The following is a 26,944-nucleotide window of genomic DNA, read 5'->3' on the forward strand; positions in this document are numbered from 1 at the left end:
TGTGATATCACCATGTATCCTCTAGAAAATGGCATCAAATCCTTGTGAGATAATGAGAATTTTAAAAAGGTAAATATTTTAGTATTATTATAAAAATGTTTTTAACTTCACAGACCCCTCTCACATTATGAGAATTCCTGGTACAGGCATACCTCATTTTATTGTGCTTAGCTTTACTGCACTGTGCAGATGCTAGTCTTAAAAATACACTTAAATCTCAGGGAGAAAGCAGATGCTGCAGATTTTTTCAGATACTCCTTATCAGATTAAGAAAGCTTCCTCCAATTTCTAGTTTCCTGAGAGTTTTAATGATGAGTAGACATTGAGTTTTATCAAATGCTTTTTCTGCATCTATTCAGATACTATTTTTTTCCTCTTATTGTTTTAATGTGGTATATCACACTGAATGTTTAATTGACAAACCAACCAGAATTTCTTAAATAAATCCTCCCTTTTGCTAGTATTTTAAGATGTTTACATCTATGGCGTGAAAAATAACCTTGCCAGGTATCTAGGTTGCAGTGGCTTTATAAGAAGAGTTGGGTCATGTTAATTCTTTTCTACTCTCTAGAAAAATCTGCGTAAGATAGGTACTAATTCTTCCTTAAATGTTGGAATAATTCACCAGTGAAGCTATCTGAGCCTGGAGCGTTCTCTTCTGGGTGGTTTTAAATAATGAATTCAGTATCTTTAAATAGATATAAACCAAAATTATTGTATCAGTTTTGTTCGTCAGCCAGGCGCAGTGGCTCATGCCTGTAATCCCAGCACTCTGACAGGCTGAGGCAGGTGGATTACTTAAGGTCAGAAGTTTGAGGTAAGCCTAGCCAACATGGCAAAACCCTGTCTCTACTAAAAATTCAAAAATTAGCTGGGTGTGGTGGCACGCACCTGTAGTCCCAGCTACTTGGGATAGGCTGAGGCATGAGAATCACTTGAACTTGGGGAGGTGGAAGTTGCAGTGAGCTGAGAGTGCACCACTGCACTCCAGCTTGGGCAAGAGTGAGACTCTATCTTAAAAACAAACAAACAAACAAAAATTCCCAGTAGCTTTTATGTATGTGTGGAAATTAAAAAATTTAACAAAATGCAAAAGACAATGAATAAACAAGGCAGTCATGAAGAATCGTAACTAAGCTAGAGGACTTTTATTATCAGATATCATGACCCATTATAAAATTACAGTAATTAAGATACTGTGATATCAGTCCAATGATAAACATATAAAGAAATGGAAAAGAAAGGAGTACAGAAATGGAACCACACATAAGGTTACATGATTTGTACAAATGCTCAACTGCAGTTAAGTGGGAAAAAGATGGTCTTTTCAATAATTGGTTCTAGAAATTTTATATAGCAAGAGTACTTGACTCAACCAATAATAATTATGTAATATTCCCCTGACAACAGCAGTTTATCAGTGCTTTAGATCAATGTTTCCCAAAGCATGGTAGCTATTATAGAAAAAAGATATTTAGCCAAATAAATTTGGGAAATGTTGAATGTGTAGGCTTCATTTTACAGGACTTTTCAGAGCCTTAATGTTATGTCAATTAAGGATTCAAAACTAAAAAATGCCCCATGAATTCTATCTCACATTATACTAAAAATTAAGTCACAGCAGATCATAGGCCTAAAAGTGAAAGGCAAAGCATAAGTTTCTAGAAGAAAAATAGGAAAGAATCTTTGGAGTAGGCAAAGGTTAAACAGGACACAAAAGGTCCACAAAAGAAAAGATTGATCAAACAGATTTTACTCTACATAGTGCATTTCATTGTATTTAAATTATACCTCAATAAAAGGCAAAAAAGAAGCAAATAGTGTATCTAACCTAATACTAGGAAAAAGACAAAAATTATACAGGTAACTACATCCGGATACAGTGTGTTCCAGGAAACCTTACAGAAGCTTTGAGAAGGACACATAGTATAAAAAATAATTAAAAATCAAAGAATGTGTACAGTCACCCCTCTGTATCCATGAGTTTTGCATCCATGGATTCAATCAATCTTGGACCAAAAATATGTGGGAAAAAACTGCATCTGTACTAAACATGTACAGACTTTTTTTCCTGTCGTTATTACCTAAACAATATAGTATAACAACTATTCACATAGCATATGCATTGTATTAGGTATAAAGTAACCTAGAGATGATTTAAAGTATACAGGAGGAGGTGCATAGGTGATATGCAAATACTACACCATTTTATATAAGAAACTGGAGCATCCTCAGGTTTTGGTATCTTCAGGAGGTCCTGGATTCAATCACCCACAGATATTGAGGAACAACTGTATACCTAAAAAAATGAGTGATTATCACAGGACTCTAAGTAGAGGTGGAATAAGAGATTGAAAGAAAGCCTGGCACACAGCAAACCAGTAAGGACTTGTCACGCAACCCAACAACTAAGAAAATGCCCTTATCTGAAAACTGGTAAAAAAAAAAAAAAAAAAAAAAGATCAGTGTGTTTAATCTGTCTTTTGTGCATAAAATGTATTTCCAGTAACCAAACAGTTGATGAAGGAAAAGTCCTTTACAGAATTTCAACAAGTGCAGAAGAATAAAACAATTAGAAAATTGCCACTTTAGCTGGGTGCAGTGGCTCATGACTATAATCCCAGCACTTTGGGAGGCTGAGGTGGGAGGATGGCTTGAGCCCAGGAGTTCAAGACTAGCTTGGGAAAGACGGCGTGACCCCATCTCTACAAATAATTTAAAACAGTCACTCATGGCAGCATCATGGCGGTGCATGTCTGTAGTCCCAACTACTCTGGAGGCTGAGGCAGGAGGATCTCTTGAGCCCAGGAAGTCCAGGCTGCAGTAACCTGTGATTGTGCCACTGCAGTCCAGCCTGGGTGACAGAACAAGACCCCGTCTTTTTTTTTTTTTTTTTTTTTTTTTAAAAGAGACCATCCTGGCTAACACTTTCAAAACCCCGTCTCTACTAAAAATACAAAAAATTAGCCGGGCATGGTGGCAGGCACCTGTAGTCCCAGCTACTAGGGAGGCTGAGGCAGAATGGCGTGAACCCGGAAGGCGGAGCTTGCAGTGAGCGGAGAGCGCGTCACTGCACTCCAGTCAAAACGAAAACAAAAGCACTGCCCATTTGGTTGCAAAGGCAGAGCTGTCATGTTCTCATAATCAAATCTCAGTCCGAATCCCTGTGACCCCCTTCTCAACAACAACAAAAAAAATAGCACGGCATGGTGGCACCTGCCTGTGGTCCCAGTTACTGAGGAAGGAGGATCCCTTGAACCCAAGAGGTCAAGATTGCAGTAATCAGTGGCAAGAGAGAGATCCTGTCTCCAAAACAAAAACAAAAACAAAAACAAACTCGAAAGAAGAAAGAATGAATAAGGAGAGGGAGGAGGAAGAGAAGCAACAGGAAGAGGAGGAGGCTAGGAGGAGGGAGGGGGAAGGAAGAAAGAGGAAGGGAGAGAGAAGAGAGGAAGGAAGGCGGGAGAGAGGAGAGAGGGAGGAAAGAAGAGGGAGGGAGGGAGAAGAGGGAGGAAAGAAGAAGGGAGGGAGGAAGAAGGGAGGAAGGAGAGGGAATAAGGAAGAAGGGAGGGAGAAGAAGGGGAGGAGGAGGAAGAAGTGGAAGAGGAAGACCACCACCACTTTAATCCCTAATGAAATAATGGACCTGGGCAACTATCATCAATGTCTGATTTTTAAAACCATTAGGAGAAAAGGTGATAGGAACTTCACAATGGTTGGACCAGGCTGACAGCATCTGAATTCAGATTAGTCTTAAATTAACACCAAAGGTTGTTAAGGGTGGGGGCAGGGAATGTCAAAAGTCAAAAGTGAATCTAATCAAGCCTCCCTAGCTCCAATTACAAGGAAATTCAGGAGACAGAAAAAGAAGTTAAACACTACCACCACGAGGTAATCATCCAAATCCAATACAGATATTTTCAACTTACGATGGGTTTATTGGGACATAACCCCATCACGAATTGAGCAGTATAGTGACTGTATTACTTTCCCACCATGGTAAAGTCAAAAAACCCTAAGATGAATCACTATAAGTTAGAACAAATGACCTGGTCTCTTCAACAAGTAAATGTCATGGAGACAAAAAGAAGAGCAAAGGAAGAGGGTTACTGTTTTCCATTAGAAGAAATTTAATAAACATACAACCAAATTAAGGATCCTGATTTGAACAAAACAACTGCAAAAAGACATCTCTGAGTCAGGATTACTTTCCTACTTTTAAATTTCAATTTAAAAGTTCTCAATTAATTATCCCTTCCATCAACTTGTTTTCTTTCTAGAAATTATATATAGCAAACATATTTGACTCAACTAATAATTCTGTAACACTGTTTCTTTTTCAAATAGTAGCTTTTTCAAATAGTTAACCCTTCATAGCAGTGCTCCCCAAAACATTTCAACGGGGATGTCAATAAACACCACAGAAAAAAAGGTATGGCCAAACAAATCTGGGAAATGCTGAAATATACTTTTTCTTTCTTTCTTTCCTTCTTTTTTTTTTTTTGGAGGACTCTTCAGAGTCTTTAATATGCTAATGTAAAATGACTAGGGGAGCACCCAGAGTATGGCATTTTTGCCATAGCTATTTGCTATTTGAACACTTTTTCACAGAACATTCCATGGGACTGATAGAACTCATTTTAGAGGAAATCAAAACCTTAAAATATGTTTATGTCTGTCACAGCTAAGTGTATTTAGATGCTTTTAATCTGATTATTTAAAAACACAATAGGAGTATCAGCTAAACTACATACTAAATAAGTGACTTGTTTTCTATGGAAAAAAAACCCACCACAAATACTTATCTAACAGAAACAACCTATAAAGATTTTTATAACCCAAAATGTAAAAAATGGCTAAAAATACCAAACATTGCACACATACCTGGCAGAATTCACATGTAACTTGAATTTCATAAGTTGAATAACTTATCACATTCTTTTTCTCATGGCAAGAATACTGAAAAACAAAGTGGTTTCACACTGTTAAAAATAGTTCCGAAACACTTCTTGAAACACAGTAGAAAATAAAGTGCTCAAATTACTCTCTGTAACACTACTGTCACCCCAAAACTAGTCACTATTAAGAATTTTTATAATAGAGTAGTGCTCTTGAAATATCAACACACCTACACAAATATCCTAAACATAGGTATTAATATATCCAACTCCACCAAAGGGAGTAAAAGAGGAAGAAACATTTAATTCAGTCCTTAGGGCTGTGGTTGAAGGGCAGCCATTAAGAGAGTAAAAAAATCCTTACTTTGAACACTGATGAGAATGATGCAACCTAGTAATTCCATATTTCTCTTCAGAAAGCTTTTAATTTTTAAAAAATGTACTTACTGGTATTCAGCTTCTCAGCCTAATTCATCAAAATATATCTGTCCTACAATGTAGTTGATCTATATAAACAGCTCCCATTTGTATCAGCTTAAGGACAAGTACAGTATACTGAAACTACTCAGGTTAATGACCCATTTTTAAAACTCCACCAATGGCTTCACCTTATAGTCACTGAAACCTCATCCAGTGGTAAATAAGAGTAACTATGTGGTTATTCAAATAAGCTAATGGTGCATAGAGGAAATTTGCATTTTTCATAATTCTGTTCATAAATGAAGTTTCAAAAATGTCATGCTCAGAAAAATTTGGTAATTCTTGTGGGGAAATGTGTAACTAGCCAAAGTTCAGTGTCCTGGAGTAAAGGTCGATCTGGTATAGGAAATAAGAAGAAGAGAGCAAGTTTCTTCCCTTGTCCTATGCAAAATTTTTATCTAAGAGGGTTCCATTTCTTCATTGACATTCAACTTTACCACGCTGTCTGCGAGGAGAGGAAAAAACACTAGAAAAATCCAAGGAAATTTATAGTAGCCATGCTTCCGTCATTACAAGTAGAATATGAGCTTCATGAGGGCAAGGAACTTATCTTTGGGTTAACACCTACAACAGCGCCTAGCTCAGTTTAGTACAAGGAATATTTAAACATCAACTATACACAGACACAAAGATGAAGAAAATTCTCCTTGCATTTGATAAACTTTCAGTCTAGAAGAAAAAGGAATATGGAAGTACAATGCCAATTAATTTGGTAGGAATAAGGGTTAAAAATACTATGACAGTAGAGAGGAAGTGGAAGGATCAATCTGATAGTTGTAGAAAAACTTTCAGAGGGAGTTAGCCCTTGGTACCCTTCTCCTTAATCTTTTCTACTCTCCACTATACTATTCCCCTCCTCTACAAAACAAGTTTCTTACCTACACAGCAGCCTATTTCTTAGCCAACAAATAAAAACTCCATTCCCTTATTACCATTTTCTAATACTTAGCTAAGAGAGCTATAAATATTAACAGTTCAAGCACCCTGAGACAGAAACGATAACAATTCTGGGAGGCTTAAATGCTATCTCTTTGTTAATCTAACTGAATCTAAAGTCTATAAATCCAGGCTTATCTCCCTTTTACTGCAGTGTTGCAAATATGCTCATAACAGAAGCCTGGAAGGGAGGTTTTGTTGAGCTATAGATTGTTGGAGAAGTCAATGACTGCACATAGAGAATTGTTAATATATCATATTACTGTCTGGCAAGTATCTACAATCTATACTGGTAGGACAATCAACTGTCATGAAAAGCACCCTGGCCGGGCGCGGTGGCTCAAGCCTGTAATCCCAGCACTTTGGGAGGCCGAGACGGGCGGATCACGAGGTCAGGAGATCAAGACCATCCTGGCTAACACAATGAAACCCCGTCTCCACTAAAAATACAAAAAAATTAGCCGGGCGTGGTGGCGGCGCCTGTAGTCCCAGCTACTCGGGAGGCTGAGGCAGGAGAATGGCGGGAACCCGGGAGGCGGAGCTTGCAGTGAGCCGAGATCGCGCCACTGCACTCCAGCCTGGGCGACAGAGCGAGACTCCGCCTCAAAAAAAAAAAAAAAAAAAAGAAAAGCACCCAGGAAAGTTCTAGGCAAAATTTTTTAGAAATCGGCTTCTTTGATTTCTCCTAACTCTTCTTCTAACATTTATCTTCCTTGCTCCTGAGTTTCCATTTGGTACTTGGCATGAGTACTTCCTGCTAGATGCTGGGGATGTACTGGTAAATCAAGGTAGTTACCTGTCTTCATGGAGTTTCCAAGATAGTGATGGGGCTTACATTAACTAATCAAGCATCCAACTCAGAGCTCCTTTTCTTACAACCTCAAATTAAGATTCAAAACTATCACTGAATGCCATAATACAAATCTGATTATCCACTTAGTAAATCCTACAGACTCAACCTTTTAGGTATACTTTGAGAGATACAAATTTAGCTATCATTTATATCTAATCTGACTTCCTTCTAAGTGCTACTTCCAATACACCATGGCCCATTTAACAGTATCAGACTGCCTGCCATTCTCTGAAAATCACCCTCAGTTTGCATATTATTTTAGCTCTCCCTAAAATATACCCTCCCAAATGAATGTTTGCCTTCTTTGATATTATACTGTCAAGGCCCACTTCAAATAACACTTCCTTTGTGATACCTTCCCCATAATCCAGATTAAAAATTTCTCCCATGAACAATGTTGTTTATGCTTTGCTTACAGCATCCACATTATGTTCTGTAATGTCATCTATTATATAATCTGTGCTTCTCCCACCCCATTCTACTGCCTACTACTTCTTGAAGAAACATAACATAGCCAAAGGAATATGAGCTTTTGAGTCAGAATTGGCTCCAAAACCTGGTTTTGCCACTCGTAAGTTATAAAATATTGTGCAAGGTTCTAAATAATTTCGTGCTTCAGTTTCCCCAACTATAATACAAGGGTAGTATCACCTACCTCACAGTTGTCGTAAGCATTTTAAAATAGTATATGCAAAGTATACAGCACAATGCTCGGCACATGAGTACTGGATAAAATGGCAGTTGCAGTTCTATTATTTCTACTGTTATTAAAATTATAAGGCTGTCTCTATTCATCATTATATCTGCACAGTATCTTACTTGCTAACAGCAGGCACAGAGTGATTGTTAAATTGTTAGAAGAAATTATATCAGTTGGGTACATTCCAAAAAATTTTAAAAAAGAAACTGTAATTTGTAAAATGCGTAAGTCCACATTTACTTCACATGGAAATAATAACTCTGCATCTTGGAGAGGCTACCAACTTCTATGCTCCAAGGTTTTAAAGAAATACATGGTCAGGCGCAGTGGCTCACGCCTGTAATGCCAGCACCCTGGGTGGCCGAGGCAGGAGAATCACCTGAGGTCAGGAGTTCGAGACCAGCCTGGCTGACGTGGTGAAACCCCTTCTCTACTAAAAACACAAAAATTAGTCGGGTGTGGTGGTTTATGCCTGTAAATCCCAGCTACTCGGGAGGCTAAGGCAGGAGAACTGCTTGAACCCGGGAGGCGGCCACTGCACTGCAGCCTGGGCAACAGAGTGAGACTCCATCTCAAAAAAAAAAAAAAAAAAAAAAAAAAAAAAAAAGAAAAAAGAAAAAAGAAAAAAGAAATAGATTACATTAAATACCACCACCCTTTTAATCAGGAAAAGTGTAAACAGATGATTTTTATTAAAGAGACCAGTAAATTTGGGTAAACTAAAGTTCAAATTTAGTTTGAACGGGAGGCGGCCACTGCACTGCAGCCTGGGCAACAGAGTGAGACTCCATCTCAAAAAAAAAAAAAAAAAAAAAGAAAAAAGAAAAAAGAAATAGATTACATTAAATACCACCACCCTTTTAATCAGGAAAAGTGTAAACAGATGATTTTTATTAAAGAGACCAGTAAATTTGGGTAAACTAAAGTTCAAATATTATGAAGAATCTAAAACATGACTTTCCTGTTTCTCAGCAAATTGTAAATACTTCCATTCCAATTCTTCAATACTGGTGAAGACATCTTAAGTAAATTGCTGAAATATACTCACTCGTGAACATAAAGTAAAATGAAGGTTAAAGCAAAATGCCCAAAAAGTTAAGCTAAAATTAAAGTGCCATACCAATGTGTGTAAAAAGCAAAATAATATAACTCCCTCTTTAAGAAAAAAATAACAAAATACATCAGGAATAAATTTAAGTAACAAATAATTTTTAATTTCATAGAGGTAACTATGAAGCAGTCACACTGCACAGATACACCTAAGAAAAAGTGTCTTCATTCTGGAATGTTTAAAATACCTTGTGGGTTAAAAAAAAATCAGCTAGGCGAAAATGCCAAAGATTAGAAGTCCCAAATCAGACTGCATCTTAGATACACTCTTCTTTTCCTAATAACTTGGTTCAAAGTGACAATGGCATTCTTAAGCGAATAAAGAGATTTTCTTGAAAACTACTGATACAACAACAATGGATGAATCTCAAAATAATTATGCCAAGTGAAAGGAGACAGTCAAATAAATCATACTGTACGATTCCATTTATATAAAATTCTAGGAAATGAAAACCACAGCGACAGAAAACAGATCACTGGTTGCCGAGGGACAGGAGTAGAAGGAGTGGGAGGGAAGGATCACAAAGGGGCATGAGAGAACTTCTGAGGGTGACAAATTTATCATCTTGATTGTGGTGATGGTTTTTTGGGTGTATGCGTATAAATCAAAACGTATCAAGTTGTATACTTTGAATATGTATAATTTATTATAAGTCAATTATACCTCAAAAAACTATTTTTAAAAGGATATCTTGAGCTGTTTTAAAAATATATAAATCCTCCCCAAGGCGCAATGGCTCACACCTGTAATGATAGCACTCTGGGGTGCTGAGGCAGAAGGATCAGAGACCAGGAGTTCAAGACCACCCTGGGGAACATAAGGCTCTGTCTCTATAAAAAAAAAAAAAAAGAAAGAAAAAAAGCAACTTGAAAATTAGCCAGGCATGGTAGTATGTGCCTGTAGTCCTAGCTACTCAGGAGGCTGAGGCAGGAGAATCCCTTGAGCCTAGGATTTTGAGACTGCAGTGAAGTATGCTCTTGCCACTACACTCCAGCCTGAGGGATAGAGCAAGACCCTATCTCAGGAAAAACAAAACAAAACACACACACACACATACACAAATATCCTTAAAATATGAACTTCAAGGCTTATGAAATAACCTTCCTGCCACAGCTGCATGAAGTCAAAGACCAGGGCTAATGACCATTTGACCATTCATAAATGACATCTGTTAATTACTTAAGTCAGTGAAACTCACTCTAGCTTTTTTCCCTCCTCCCATCCCACCATGGGCTGGATTCTTCATTTCACATCCTATAAAAACGCAGCATAATTTCCAGCTTTGAAATGGCAACTTTCTGACTCCTACTGTGCAGGGGCTTAATAAAGTGCCCCGGGCATTTTATCCAAATTAAATACAACATGAAGCTTTATTTTCAACACTTAAAAATTTCACCTAGGTATGTGGTTCTTGTAGAACCAATACAGAACTATCAACATATTTTTCTTTTCTTTTTTTTTTTGAGATGGAGTCTTGCTCTGGCACCCAGGCTGGAGTGCAGTGGCGCAATCTCGGCTCACTGCAAGCTCCGCCTCCCAGGTTCACGCCATTCTCCTGCCTCAGTCTCCCAAGTAGCTGGGACTACAGAAGCCCGCCACCATGCCCGGCTAATCTTTTTGTATTTTTAGTAGAGAAGGGATTTCACCATGTTGGCCAGGTTGGTCTTGAACTCCTGAACTCAAGTGATCCATACCTTGGCCTCCCAAAGCACTGGGATTACAGGCCTGAGCCATTGTGCCTGGCCCTCTTTCCAGTTTTCTAAGACAGTTCCACATACAAACACGTATATGCTCCTCATATTTTCTCTATTTTATTGCTATAAAGCATGCTATTTTAGAACTCCATACTTGTTTAAATTCTACTTTCAATTTTGTTTGTTACAACATATAGCAATTTCTACTATTAGGTATCCTGTATAAATGATCAATCTTACATAATTCTAAAAAACCCTAAAGCTGCAGAGAGAGAGAGAGAGAGAGAGAGAGAGAGAGTGATCAATCTTACATAATTCTAAAAAACCCTAAAGCTGCAGAGAGACAGAAACAGAAAAAGAGAGCGAGAGGGAGCGAGCGAGAGCGAGAGACAGAGCGAGTGAGAGAGAGAGAGAGTGTTTTAAGAGACAGAGTTTTGCTCTGTCACACAGGCTGGAGTGCAGTGGCATGATCATAGCTCACTGCAGCCTTGAAATCCTGGGCTCAAGTGATTTTCCCGCCTCAGCTTCCTAAGTAAGTAGCTGGGATTACAGGCAATGCTACCATGCCTGGCTAAAAGCTGAAATTTTCACTGGCGTTCAGAAGGAGGTCACTTGTTATGTCCTGATAATATAAACTAAACTACACCTAATGAACTAAGGCATTGTAAGGAACTTTAAATCTGCTCCAAGAATAATATAGAAGAGCAAAAAGAAGAAAATAAAAGTTACCTTGAATACTACCATTCAGAGATAACTACTGTTAACATTCCAGAGTACAAAGTCTAGTCTTGTCAATGTATGGTGATATATAACTTTATAAATTATAAAAACATGACACTATGAAAATGAAAGAAGAAAAAATATATAAATAGTATTATAACTTCCTCTAAAATGCAGTTATCTAAATTCTGCCATATAATTAAATAGTAATGTCATTAAATAGTAGATGTAATTTTTAATGGCTATATAGTACTCCACCATATAATTATTAATGGGCTTTTATCATCAATGAATATCTTTGGGACAAATCTTTGTGCAATATCTGTAATAATTTCCAGACGATGAACTTCTAGAAGTGAAACTGCTATATCAAAGCAAAGGCATATTTTAAGGCTTTTGATTTATATTACTAAACTGCCCTCCAAATATACAGTATTGATTTCTACTTTACCAGCAGAAAAAGACCTCATTTCTCAATACCAACACCAACAGTGGATACCATTAACATTTTTGTCATATTAGTAAAAAAACTAATTTTAAAGTTGCATATCTTGACACACTAATGAGGTTGAACTTTTTCATATATATAACAGTCATTTATACTTCTATGTAAAATGCCTCCTCTGCCCAGTCCCCGTTTTTTTTTTTTTCAAGATGAGGTCTTGCTCTGTCACCCAGGCTGGAGTGCAGTGGCATGATCATGGTTCACTACAGGCTCCACTTCTCAGGCTCGAGCAATCCTTCCACCTCAGCCTTGTGAATACCTGGAACTACAGGTGTACATCACCATCTCCAGCTACTTTTTATATTTTTTGTAGAGACAGGATCTCCCTATGTTTCCCAGGCTGATCTTGAACTTCTAGGCTCAAGCCATCCTCCTGCCTCAGCCTCCCAAAGTGCTAGGATTACAGGCATGAGGCACTGCACCTGACTCTTTACCCATTTAAAAAAAATAAAATGTTAAAATTCTTTCACTTGAATATAGGGTATAGGCTTTTTCTTATGACATGAATTTCTGATCAGACACCTTGTCGTTTTCCTAACATAGCCCTAACTATTCATTTTGTAAATAAGGAGACTGAGGTCTGACCTTATTCAAGGTCAAAAATGAGAAAAAAATATTTCTCCTGCTATTTTACAACGAACAACTATACAGAAATTTTATGTAAACCACTTTTAATAGTACAGAGAGGTTTTTAGAATTTCTAGAGTTATTAGGCTCATTATCAAATGGAATCACGTATTAAAAAATGCCAATAAGAAAACAGAATAATAAAGAAAAACATTTTAAGAAAAGATGAATAGAAGAAAATGGGAGAAATTAACAAGCAAAACGCATCTCCCAACTTAAAATTCACATAAAAGGTAAGCCACCAGAGAAAACAAATATAGAGCATCTGCACAGGAGGCAGCTCAGACAGGCTACCTGAGGGCAGCCTACTGCAGTGTCTGAGTCTAAGCAGAGTGAGAAAGATGTCCACTGGAGGATAGATGAGTTGAGGGTTGCGCTGGGAAGGAGGTGGTCAGCCCTGCATTTAATGTTGGAGTCTCAGATGGGTAACAAAAAAAGGGAAGGCAGCCTGATGTGAGCTGTCAGTGCCCAAGTGGGCTAAGGAGGCATGCACATAAAGTAAAGGATAGGAGTGGCACTAGTCCAGCATAGGGTGTCAGGACCCAAACAGGAAGACATCTACTTGATGGAGAGGAAAAGAGAGTGCCTGATGGCACCAGACAATTAATTATGTAAATAGATGGATATTGATCAAATAAGTAAATATATCAAGGATGTCCTACGTAAGAGTGAATTCATACTCCAGTTGAAGGGAATTATAAATATAGAATGAGCCTTGGTATTAGATGACATTTGAAGATATTGGTGGTAACTTATGGTTCTCAACATAAAGATACAGAAATGTAGATGTTAATGTGTATATGCATGCATATATGTTCATGTATGTCCCCAGCTGTGTCCACTGAGAGGGCCTGGGAACGCTGAAACCCCAATAAGCAATAAGCACACTTAGCATCCAGACTTTGGTGTGTGATACAGGTTGAATATGTTCCCGCCAAATCTCATGTTGAATTGTAATCTTCAATGTTGGAGGTAGGGCCTGGTGGGAGGTGTTGGGGCAGATCCCTCATGGCTCAGTGCTGTCCTCGCGATAGTGAATGAGTACCCGGGGGATCTGATTTTTTAAAAGTGTGTGCCCCCTGCAACTCTCTTCTTGCTTCTGCTCTCACCATGTTATGCGCCTGCTCCTGCTTTGCCTTCTGCCATGAGTAAATGCTCCCTGAGGCTTCCCAAGAAGCCAAGCAGATGCCAGCGCTACAGCCTGTGGAACCAGAAGCCAATTAAACCTCTTTTCTTTATAAATTACCCAGTCTCAGGTGTTTGTTTAGAGCAATGCAAGAATAGCCTAATACAGTGTATAAATACCATTCTCCACCAAAAGGGAGCTCAGCTCCTTGTAGAATTACCTGCTTCTAATTCAGCAGTACAGGATGGGTCTTGTAGTGGAAATAGAGAAGAAGGTCCTTCCTTACTTTCTGGCACAAGATATTCAAGAGCCATCCTGTACTGCTGCCAGATTTGGCCAGAAGGTAAGAAAGGACTTAAATCTGGGATAATTTGATGATCAAAATAAATAATGATAGTACTGGATCACATCGTGAATAAAGAGGGTTCTATGAACCCATACTGATATAAAGGAATAAACTGAACGTCTGATAAGAAACAGGATATTTATATCATCTCAAAGTATTATATCTCCCTATACAGCTTAATTACTAAGGGCAAAAGTAATTTACAGCACAAAAGCCTGGCAAACATCACCTTAATCAAGTGATGTGACTTAACCCCATTAGAAATAAGGAAAATAAAATTATGTCCCACTGATAGAATGTAGTAAGACACGGCATCACTTCTATAATAGTCATGCCAAAGATATAGAACCTGTATCTAATAATGAAGAAGTACTACATAACCCCAAATTGAGGTAAACTCTATAAAATAACTGGCATAATAATCTCCAAAAGCACCAAAGTCATTATATTCAAGGAAACATTAAGGAACTGTTTCTGATTTTAAAAGACCAATGCAACATAACAAGTAATTGCAACCTGAGATTCTAGACTGAATCCTTTTCCTATAAAGTACAATTAGGCCAGAACAACTGGAAGAACTTAAATGTGACCTGCAGATTAGATAGTAGCAATATACCAATGTTAACTTCCTGACTTTCGTGGACATACTGTGATTTTGTAAGAGAATGTCTTATTGTAGAACTCTTAAAGAGTTTTGAAGTAAAAAATGAAAAAGGAAAAAACTTACAGAAGGAGTTTAAGTTGTATGTAAATAATATGCACTGTAATAATTCATTATATAGCAGTCCTCCACTTACCTGCAGCTTCCCTTTCCATGGTTACAGTTACCCACAGTCAACAGCAGTCCAAAAATATTAAATGGAAAACTCCAGAAATAAACAATTCATAGGTTTTAAACTGTGTGCTGTTTTAAATAGAGTGATGAAATCGCATCTTCTTGCTCCATCCCACCCAAGATGTGAATCGTCGCTTTGTCAAGCACATCCAGGCTATATATGCTACCTGCTCATTACTTCATAGGAAAAAATATAGCATATATAGGGCTCAGTACTATCAACAGTCTCAGGCATCCACTGGGGCTCTTGGAACTTATCCTCCACAGATAAGGGGGGAGTACTGTATAACTATTGTATAATTAACATCATGCAGTTTGTAGCAGTAGTCATGAAAAAAACACTACAAGATATATTTATTCTCTAAGAACTCTCTGCTTGCTTTTTGTTTATAATTTTCATGCTATGACATATATCAAAGAATAGAAAAACTACATTCCATAATGCAAGGTTAAGAGCAAGTAAAATCATACTACAGTAGAACAATTTACAAATCTGAAGAATCAAAGGGTGATATTATATAATCATTTATTCTGTTAGCGTCTTGTTCCCTTTTTAAAATATGACATGTAGGTTAAGTCTAAGGAAGAGGAAGATGCTTTAGGCTGTAGTATCAATATTCCCACATCATTTTTAATTATATCACTGAAGTGATTCACACGATAAAATATTTTATTTTCCTACATCCCTATCAAAAACAAATGAGGAAAGCAATTCACTTCATAGAAAATAGTGCTATTATTAAATCAATCTACAGAAACGGGAGGGAGCAAGCACATTTCTGGTGACTGACTTTAGAAATATCCGGATTCTAAAATGTGAATTTGACTGATCTTCTATTTAGTTGGTTATAGAACTATAAATGTTGCAAACTCTTAACCTGTTAAGCATGTACTCAAGTTTCCAAACAAGTTTCTAAAATACAGGTAATACTAAATGTTATAGATAATATATAGCACTCCGAACATTTCCAACACAAATCATTTACTTCATAAAATTTATTTGGAAAACAATTCACTGCCTATTTTGTATCTAATATCATATTAAGAATAACAGTTGCTTGATGTTACCATGGTTTTTATGAAAATACATACACATTTTTTAAAAAAGAATAAGATATAGTCCCTGCCCTTAAAATCAGACTAGTAAGGAAGAAAAAAAGTGAAAATAGTAATTCAGTGATACATATAATAATAAAGACATGCTATGGGAACATAAAGAATAAACTGGAGCTGGTCATCTCTCCAAAGCATTCATATTCCCCTCTTAGAGAGCTTGATTTGCCAACAGTGCAGTAACAGGTAATCCTATATATCCATGATCCTGACATATCTGCCTCAGGTAAACTAGGGGAGATACTGATCAAGTTAAGCCAATCAGACTACCTCTTCAGGAAATCTGCAGAAAGCAAACAATCAGTGACACAGAGGTGAGCATCAGAGATTCAAGATCATATTTTAGGACCGGTAGACATTTTCTGTCATGTTCTTACTGACAAAAAAACTAATAAAAGCCAGAATGGAGCAGGCACAGAAAAACAGAGGTGAGAAATCACGCAGCCAAGAGGAAGGAAAATAGTTTCTGTGACACCCAACTATGTTTTGTGACTGGATCTGAGAGTCTTCAGCACCATTAGTATGAGTCTCACCCTCTTTTTACTTGAATTTATCTGATTGAGTTTCTATTCCCTAAATACCTAGTCTATCCTGGAGAGGGCCCTGAAATGCTACCAAAGGAAGTAATGCCTGAGTTGAGTTTTCTCAAAGCAAGAGGCATCAGCCATTCTGGGATATTTCATAAAGAGGAGACAGCATCTTGAGGCACAATAAAGCAGAGTCCACTGAGGAGTCTCTGAGACCCTCTGATAGCTGAAGCGTGGGATTGTAAATCAAAAATAAAATTCTACGCCCCCCAACCAATAGACCCTTCCCTTGGCCCAGGGCATTCCAGAGTTAACCCAAAAAACTAGTTAAGGCCATGATGGGAAGTGGAGGTCCTAGATGACTCACTATACCCTCCTCCCTTTGAAATTCAGGCACCCAACATTAATATCAACAGGGAGACCTTAAGATTGATAGAATGGACTCTTTAAGTCTGATAAGAAGCATTTACAATCTATTCTCTTGCATGATAAAACCTTACTCTCTACAACCCCTTATCTTAACCCAGACATTCCTTTCTATTGATTCCAGGTCTTTAGATAGTAACTCTTTCAACCAACTGCTAATCAGAAAATCTTTGAATCCTATGAACTGGAGCACAGCACCCCACCCCGCAAACTTCCAGTTGTCCTACCTTTCTGGACCCAACCAATGCACATTTTAAATGTATTGATTGATGTCTTACGTCTCCCTGAAATGTATAAAACCAAGCTGTAGCCCAACCATCCTGGGCACATATTCTCAGGGTCTCCTGGGCTGTGTCATCAGCCACTTGCCACTCATATTTGGCTCCAAATAAATCTCTTCAAATATTTTAGAGTTTCACTCTTCTTATCAACAGGATAGAAGATTAAGAGAGTAAGACCAAAGAGACATCGAAATCTTGAAACGCCTTTAATATCATGGTAAAATGTTTGGATTCCACCCTTACTTGCCCTTCCACCATCCTTCTTTCCCTTCCCATTGCCCCAAGGTTATATAAACTATGGCCTTGGATCAAACTGCTGAGTTTTTCACACTTTAAAATTGTTAAAGGTGGGGGTGGGGACAAAGAAGACTATGCAATAGAGATCATATGTGGTTCCCACAAGGCCTAAAATATGTACAATCAGTCACCCACACCCCCGTTAAAGAAAAAGTTTGTCCAACTGTGTTGTAAGAAACTGAAACATTTTAAGTAGGTGAACTAAATCAAGAGGAGGATTTTTGCAAGATCACTAATAAAAGTGTAGAGGATGGATTAAAGAGGGCAGCACACTATGCATAAAATACTGGCAAAAAATAACAAAAATAAGAGGTAAATCTAAACAACAATAAGAAGAAAAAACAGAAAGAAAACTGGCACAAGCTACTGCTAAGTTCAAGGGAGAATAATGGTTTGAACTAAAGCAGTACTATCAAAATGACAGTAAAGGATCAGTTATGGAAAAAAAAATAGCTCACAGGATAGTCTCAAATGCTTAACATTGTTTCCAGACCCTTGCATGGACTGACCACTGCCTCCTAACCAGTCCTAGGCTTCCCCTTAATCTCTGGCTCTAGCTATGTAGGCTTCTAATCAGTCTCCTCCCTTATATCATCCATTTCCCATTCATCCATCCCTTTCTTAGTCAACACCACTAACTTCTGAGCTCCTTCCATCCACTACTCTGCTACCCTCAAATTTGGATCTCTCATTTACCCCATCGTTCAGTCAATAAACATTATTAAGCACATGCAATAAACATTATTGAGCACAAATAGTCTAGTAGGAATGTGCTAGACTTCAGGGTACGATGACACAGACACAGTTCCTGACCTCATGGAGCTTATATTTTATGATGACTGCTTCTAGTAAACTTGATAATTTAAGTTAGTCAAGCAGCTTAAAATTATTTAATGCACGTATCAGAGAGTAAGAAAAAATTATCAAGTGTTATCACCCATTCCACTTTATACTTGCTTTAAAATTTTTTGCTTTTCAAATATACAAATGTATTAATAGATTTAAATTATTTTCCGAATTTTTGTCAAAATTAGAATAACTATACTTTTATGCATAGTTTTTCTTTTGATGTGAACCTCCAGATACAGGTGTGACAAAAAAGCCAATCTGCTTGTGTATTCTGATATATCTAACAAAGTCTATTACCATGTTTAGAAAGATTTTGTACACCAGACCACATTTATTAAATTGGTATTTTCCTTCCATATGTAGAAGCTACATCCCCAAACTGTAAATGGCTTGAGATTAAAAAAAAAATTCTACTTTACACTCTAATATCACCATTCTGTAGCTGGCACATAGTAGATACTCAATAAAGGTAGGTAGGAGGGATTGTATAACTTCCAATTAATGTTTCTGATCAGCATGAGACAACTGTGGTAACAAACTTAGTTGATATAATTCAATTAGAAAGCAAATAAATTTGACATTTTAGTTAGCTTGTACAGCCTTAGAGCGGGTAAACTTTTTGCCCAAAATATTTTTGAAAGATACAAAATACCTCAGATTAATTTCTATTATTATTCTTAGGAGAACTGAGACCTTCATACTGGAACCCTTTACTAAAGAGGGGTCCCTAGTCAGATAAATTTAGGAACCTCTATATGTTAAACAAAATTAAATATTTAACCTAAGTCTTCATTGTGCTTTTATATGCTGACATTCATTCTATCTCCAAAAAGACATTTCCAAATTTGCTAAATCTCAAAATCTTTTTTTACTAAACACTATCAATATGGTAGGACATTAGCATTCTGAAGACAACTGTCTGGAAACATCTACTAAATTCGGTAATATTTGAAAGATAATCACAAAATGAAAAGAATACTTTTATGTTAAAAAGCTTAAATCTCTTACCTTTCTAGCTGGTGGGCCATGAGCTTTATTTACTCTGCTTCCAGGAATGCCTTATCAAGTAAGCAGCTCTAATCAAGTAAGCAGTCCTTTCTCAAGTTTCCATCTAGTATCCTTAGGGAAAAAGAGAGGCAGAAAAGAGTCAACTTATTACCATGTGGGATCTAAATTAATAGCCTCTTGTATTTCAATTCCATAAAATTTTAAAAAATGTTTTCTTAATATTTCAAAAATGCATATAAATTTTGCCTTCCATTACATGTTCTTCAATATAAAACTTAAGGTTCTCTCTCCAAATTGTCAATGCTCCAGAAGATGTTTATCCTGTAGCCTCCCGTAACTCCTGGTATATTACCACTTATTAGAGGTATTACCACCTATTAGAGGTATCAAGTTTCGAGGATGGAAGTAGGGTAATGAAACCTTGGTGAAAGCAGAAAAATGAAAGAGGAGGAGTCATAGATAACAGGTGAAATGTCAGTGCTGCATTTGAGCATCAAAATTTTTAGAGTAGAGATTAACAGTTTTTCTTGTGTCACTGCTGCACAATAAAATCCAGGGGACCCAGTCTATGCGCTTATTTGGAAAAAGCTTGACTTTTAAAAATATGTGTATCAGTTAGGATTAGATTCAGCCGTTAATGACAGAAAACTCAAAATAACAATGGCTTAAATGATTCAGAAGTTTACTTCTTTCACAAAAAAACATAGGCAATCCAGAATCATGATCACTTGGAACCAAGGGTCCTTATATTTTGTTGGTCTGACATCCTCAACATGTGGCTTCTCCTTCATGGTTTTAAAAATACTGTTCAAGTTCTAGCCATCACATCTGCTGAACCGACAGCAAGATGAGAAAAAGGAGATAAGCAATAGCCTCCCTTTAAGGAAAATTTTCAGAAATCTCACAGGAAACTTTTATTTACATTTCATGGTTTAGAACTTAGTCATATGACCATAGCTATCAGGGGGCTACGAAGTATGTCTTTTATTTCACCATATGCTTAAGAACTGGATCATCTACCAATAAGAAAAAAGAAGAGAAGGAATATTGGCAGACAATTAGTTGTTTCTGTCCTCATACTTATTTCATTCTAAAATGTAAGATGTCCGGATATCTCAGGGAGATGGCTTGGCAATCTACTAAATAGAGTTTTCGAAAGCAGAAGTCCTGTCAGGAGCCAAAACTAACATTCATAAAGACTTCTTTAATATGTAAGGCCAATCTATAGGTGACAAAAGAAGAAAGGAAGAATATGAAGACTAGAATGACAATGTAAGAGCAAAGAAACTACCTAAATTGTTGTCGTTTGGAAAGGTAAACTCACATACTCAGTCTACAAAACTCAGAAACGACTGCTCAGAATCATTATGTAAGTAATGGTGTGGTCAAGGTGAGAATGAGTAAGAACCTGGCACAAAGCTCAGTTACCAACCGCATTAAGAAAAGGCACAATATTCAAAGAGAAAGACACTTTGCTCTACGTTATCTCAGTGCTGAGTTTCCATTACCAGGTCATATAAGTATTGGGAGATTTCCCTATTATGCAGAATGTTGGAAAGAAGGGTTGCACTTAACTTTGAATTTACTGACACTTTCAAGATTGCTTGAAACATGTTTAAATGTTTAATATGTTTAAAACACTGTTGTATCAGAAACTAGAAACTCATTTCAACGCCGGCAACAAAATTGTTTTATATACAGGCTGTTCCTTAAGGGAAAAAGGACCCAAATAGGATATTTAGCCATACAAATGTAAAATAGGGACTGCAAAAATGGAGCAGCAATTCAAAGGATAAATGGCTCTGTGGGATACTGTAAAGGACCACATCTTCTTGGTAAAGATAAATTTCTGCAAATTGTTTCTTTCAGAGAAATGTTTATTTTTTAAAGTATGGCTTTAGGTTTTCCTATTTGTATAGAGATTTGTGTTCTTATTTCAGCAGCTGCTCACAAAAGATCAGTTGCAAAAGTAGTTGCGGTTTTTGCCATTAATAATACCCTAAAAAACTGGAAGACAAACTGGTATTGTCATTTCAAGCAAAAGGAAGTAAGACAGCCAGTTGTAACTGGCCTGTATAGCTTATATCTTAACACATGCAATGTTAAGATAATCACCCAGACTTTGAACAACATTAAAAATAACATTCTTTTTTGTAACTTGAAAGGCACAGATGTAAGGAGCCTCTCCTTTACCCCCACTACCCGACTTATTGTACAAGTATTTCTTATATAATCATGCATCACTTAAGAACAGGGATACATTCTGAGAAATGTGAAGGTAAGCCAAAACATCATTGTGCAAACTTCAGACTATACTCACACAAACCTTGATGATATAGCCTTTTGCTCCTAGGCTACAAACCTGTACAGGATGTTACGGTAATGAATACTGTTACCATTTGTAACAGAATGGTATTTGTGTATCTAAACACAGAAACAGTACGGTAAAAATATAGTATAAAAGATTTTAGGCCGGGTGCTGTGGCTCAAACCCGTAATCCCAACACTTTAGGAGGCCGAGGATGGTGGATCACAAGGTCAGGAGTTTGAGACCAGCCTGGCTAATATGGTGAAATCCCATCTCTACTAAAAACACAAAAAATTAGCCGGGTGTGGTGGCGGACGCCTGTAGTCCCAGTTACTCAGGAGGCTGAGGCAGAGGAGAATCACTTGAACCCAGGAGGCAGAGGTTGCAGTGAGTCGAGATCACACCATTGCATTCCAGCCTGGGCAACAGAGCAAGACTCCGTCTCAAAAAAAAAAAAAAAAAAAAAAACCCACAGTACAGCTATACAAAAATATTTTCATCCTTATTCTAATAAGCTTTTTTCTATCTTAAAAATCTTTAGGCTGGGCGTGGTGACTCACATGTGTAATCCTACCACTTTGGGAAGCCGAGGTGGGAGGATCACATGAGGTCAGGAGTTCAAGACCAGCCTGACCAACAGGGAGAAACCTCATTTCTACTAAAAATACAAAATTAGGCGGGCATGGTGGCGCATGCCTGTAATCCCAGCTACTCAGCAGGCTGAGGCAGGAGAATCGCTTGAATCTGGGAGGCGATGGTTGCAGTGAGCCGAGACTGCACCATTACACTCCAGCCTAGGCAACAAGAGCGAAACTCTATCTCAAAAAACAAAACAAAACAAAATTACTTTCACTTTAAAATTATTTTGTTAAGAACTAAAACACAGACACACACATTAGCCTAGGCCTATACAGGGTGAGGATCATCAGTGTCACTGTCTTCCACCTCCACATCTTGTCCCACTAGAAGGTCTTCAGGGGCAGTAACAAACATGGAGCTGTGATCACCAATGATAACAATGCCTTCTTGAGGAATACATCCTGAAGGACCTGCCTGAGGCTGTTTTAAAATAAACTTTTTTTTTTTTTTAAAAAGTAAACGTACATTCCAAAATCATGATTAAAAAGTATATTTAAATAACATCATTGTTGATCAAGTATTATATACTGTACGTACTTGTGCTATTTTTTTCCTTAAGACAAATGCTATACTTTCATACAACTGGTAGCACAATAGGTTTGTTTACGCCATCACCACTATAAATATGAGTAATGTGTTATACTATATCATGATGGCTACCACATCTTATATGTGGTCTGCTGACTCAAAATGTTGTTATGCAGCAAAATGTTGTTATGGCTGTATTTAGATATCACTAACCTGCGGGCAGAATCTCTGCTGAAAGGTGCAAACACTGCTAATGGCAAATTTCCTGGTAAGAGCCAAATATTGTGCGAAGAAACAGGGCCCAAAAGGTAGGCATTAGTATGAGAAAAAAATTAATCCTCTCTTGGGCATGGACTCAAAAGAGTGTAACAGATGCAATGGCAATCCTGGGTGGTGGAGAGAAGTTGGCTTCCGTCCTTGTGGGAGGACAGGAGGCAGGCAGGAGGGGGACAGTCTTTCAAGGAGGCATTATGGGATACAGACAAAGTGGGGAATGTTTTACTAAAGGTATACACTAAGGCTTTCCAAGGGATATGTGAGCAAGACAAGTTTTAAGAAAATCAACTTCTGTATCTTCATCTTCCCTTTGTTTGCTTTCCCAAAGATGATCTGTCTGCTTTCCCAGAGTCCTCATTCTCCCACTTTTCACAAGAAATCCATACCTATCCCCATCCCAAATCTTATTAGAATGAGTTGCCCTAGGTCGTAGAAGCTTCCATGGAACAAAACAAATGGACAATTTAAAATAAGTGTGCCTTAAAACCTCCATTAATCAAGGCACCATTAACCCTCAAGCTTCTGGCTTTCCCTGTCTTACAAATATTTCTATTAAAGGCAAAGCATGGCTTTAAGAATCGGTGTTCTGCCTTGTGTTTAGGAATCCAGATATACTTTACTGTATAGTGTAATGACAGAAAGAATAACAATTTTCATTTAATGATTACCTCTTCCATTGTGGAAATACCATACAAAAATGCACTGTCCAGAGAGGGAGTTCCGAATGAAGAAATCAGTAAAAAATTTTAAAAATTAAATGTATATTTGCTACAAACAAGTGATAGAGTCATTAATAAAGTATTTTAAAACGTTAAAATACATTGGATTCAAATAAAATTATGTTGGAGAAGTTGAAAGAAAATAAACAATTTAATAAGAAAAAGGGACACTGAAAACTTCTGTTAGATGAGTTAATTCAAGCTGGTTTTTTAAAACCAATGACAGCATCAAATCACCATGGTATTTAGGTACTTATAAAAGTGGTGTATCTGGAAAAAACAGAAATTATATTTTTTCAACAATTTCAATGATGAAAAATTGTAGGAATCAACTTCGAAATGTGCAAGGGTACAGAATTTATCAAGTTCCTTTACAGGAGTATATAAGCATACTAGGCAGAATGGCCCTCCAAAGACATCCATACCCTAATCCCTGGAACCTGTTAATAGGTTACTTTCCACCACAAAAGGAATTCTGCAGATGTAAAAAGACTACACACATCCTTGCTGGGCGTGGTGGCTCACACTTGTAATCCCAGCACTTTGGAAGGCCGAGGAAGGAGGATCACCTGAGGTCAGGAGTTCGAGACCAGCCTGGCCAACACAGTGAAATCCTGTCTCTACTAAAAATACAAAAATCAGCCGGGCATGGTGGCGGGTGCCTGTAATCCCAGCAACTCGGGAGGCTGAGGCAGGAAAATCACTTTAACCAGGGAGGCGGAGGTTGCAGTGAGCCGAGATCACGCCATTGCACTCCAGCCTGGGTGACAGAGCAAGACTCTGTCTCAAAAAAAAAAGAAAAAAAAAGATTACAGATCCAAATAAGACAGATTCCTGGGTTACCCGGAATGTAATCAAGAGACCTCAAGAGCAGAGAACTTTCTCCACCCGGAGTCAGAGATTCAGCCAGAAAAAGAAGTCAGACAGGTTAGAAGCATGAGAAGGATTTGACCTGCCATTACTAGAGGAGGCCACATGGAAAGCACTTCAGCTCCCGGGAGAAAAGACCAGGCCTTGGCTCATAGCCAGGAAAGAAAGATGGACGAAAAGAAAGGAAAGACCTACTGAATTCAGCAAACCACCCAAAGTAACTTGGAAGTGGATTCTTCCCTAGAGACTCCAAAAAGGAATGCAGTTCTGCCAACACACTGATCTTGGCTTTGTAAGACCCTAAGCTGAGGATTCAGTTGAGTTCTCCTGGACTTCTGACCTACAAAAATTGTGAGACAATCAATCTTTGGTGGTAATGTATGAGGCAGGAACAGAAAATACAGTAAGAAGAGTTGTAAGGTACCAGGAAGATGGACTTGTGCCCCACGACTTCAAAAGCAGCACTACCTTATAGACACAGGGTATTTTTTTTTCTACTTTTGCAAAATTTTATATAAAATATTTTCATAAAACAGCATTTGTATAAAAACTCACACGAAATTTCTAAAGGGCATACAATTTCCAGCAATGTCCTGGGTTTCTGTTAAATTCAGTTTTCTAAAGATGCACTCAAATCAATGATTAAAATGCAGACATTATGCAATATTTCATTGTCTTTGGTAAAACTATTCTCATTATTTTGTCTCCTCACAGTATTAACTGATATCCACTTTGTGCTGGATCTGCTATTACTAGGATGTCAGAAAAACATTAAGGCTGGATCTATAAGAGGCAAGTATTTCCAAACAGTAGTAATAGGCCCTTGGCCCCCATTCCCACTTCATGTATCTATGCAGTCTATCTACAGAGCCAGGCAGGGTGAGAGCTCACAACGACCAGTCAGGAGTCTTGAGATCCCCTCTCGATTGGGAAGCAAATGTCTGGGGGGAACACTGGAAACTGAGGCCATCTCTACAGGAACCCAAGTGGCCACGCTGTGGTGTGGTCAGGCCAGTGACTCTTACCAATTAAACAGCCAATGAGTTTACCACTAAGTAGATCCTATTTATTGGTTGATGATTGCTGCTGATGAGGCCCCTTCCCACAAACATAAAAAAACAAAGGGAAGATTTGGGGCCAACACTGCAGGGAGAGGGGCATGCTGGCACAAATGACAGTAGACATGACTTTATTCCCTGTCAGACATCTGTTATCATGGGGCGGGCACGGTGGCTCACGCCTGTAATCCCAGCACTTTGGGAGGCCAAGGTGGGTGGATCACGAGATCAGGAGTTTAAGACCAGACTGGCCAAGATGGTAAAACCCCTTCTCTAATAAAAATAGAAAAATTAGCTGAGCATGGTGGCAAGTGCCTGTAATCCCACCTACTCAAAGGCTGAGGCAGACAACTTCTTGAATCCAGGAGGCCGAGGTGGCAGTGAGCCGAGATCACACCACTGCACTCCAGCCTGGGCGACAGAGCGAGACTCCGTCTCAAAAAAAAAAAAAAAAAAAAAATTGTCATCACGTAGGCACAGCCAAGGTGAACTGAAGCAGGATACGAACACTCGGTACATTCATGACTATCTTCATACATTTTTTAAATGATCCTAGAGATCACCTTGGGAATAGCAATGTGGTCATGATAACAAACTTATATCAAGAAGTTTGAAAACCTGTAGCCATGACCTAGTAGGACTTCATTTGCCTCTCAAGACTAAAGTATTATGAATTCAGGAATTTTTTTTTTTTTTTTTTGAGACAGGGTTTTGCTGTCACCCAGGCTGAAGTGCAGTGGCACAAACATGGCTCACTGCAACCTTGATCTCCTAGGCTGAAGTGATCCTCCCACCTCAACCTCCTGAGTAGGTGGGACCACAGGTGCACATGCCACCATGCCCAGCTAATTTTTTTTTTTTTTGAAAGACCAGGTCTCACAATGTTGCCCAGGCTGGTCTTGAATTCCTGGAGCTCAAACTCTTATTTTAAATTATCCATGGATAATTTTTAAATGGATATTTTAAATGGATAATTTAAATAAGAGTGCCTTAAAGCTTCCAGATCCTAGGGCAAGAAGCAAACGTCTGGTGGGAACATTGGAAACTGAGGCCATCTTTACAGGAACCCAAGTGGATATTTTAAATGGGTAATTTAAAATAAGAGTACCTGGCCGGGTGCAGTGGCTCACGCCTGTAATCCCAGCACTTTGGGAGGCCGAGATGGGCGGATCACGAGGTCAGGAGATTGAGACCATCCTGGCTAACATGGTGAA

General features: G+C 38.0%; 1 protein-coding gene across 3 annotated transcripts in view; it reads right to left on the reverse strand.

Annotated features, from left to right (window-relative positions):
• ATF2 (activating transcription factor 2) overlaps positions 1-26,944 on the reverse strand; it is a 91,587-nt gene that overhangs the window by 56,727 nt on the left and 7,916 nt on the right. For all 3 annotated transcript variants that reach the window (XR_003721316.2, XM_028830861.2, XM_028830859.2), the window contains exons 2-3: positions 19,333-19,443; positions 4,885-4,959 (exon numbers count right to left, since the gene is read on the reverse strand). Coding sequence is in view for 1 of the 3 variants with exons in the window: in XM_028830859.2 (XP_028686692.1) it covers positions 4,885-4,916 (32 nt within the window). In the remaining 2 variants the exon portion in view is untranslated. The remainder of the gene's footprint in view (positions 1-4,884; positions 4,960-19,332; positions 19,444-26,944) is intronic.

Source organism: Macaca mulatta, chromosome 12, assembly GCF_049350105.2.
Source record: "Macaca mulatta isolate MMU2019108-1 chromosome 12, T2T-MMU8v2.0, whole genome shotgun sequence".
Classification (NCBI taxonomy): Eukaryota; Metazoa; Chordata; class Mammalia; order Primates; family Cercopithecidae; genus Macaca; species Macaca mulatta.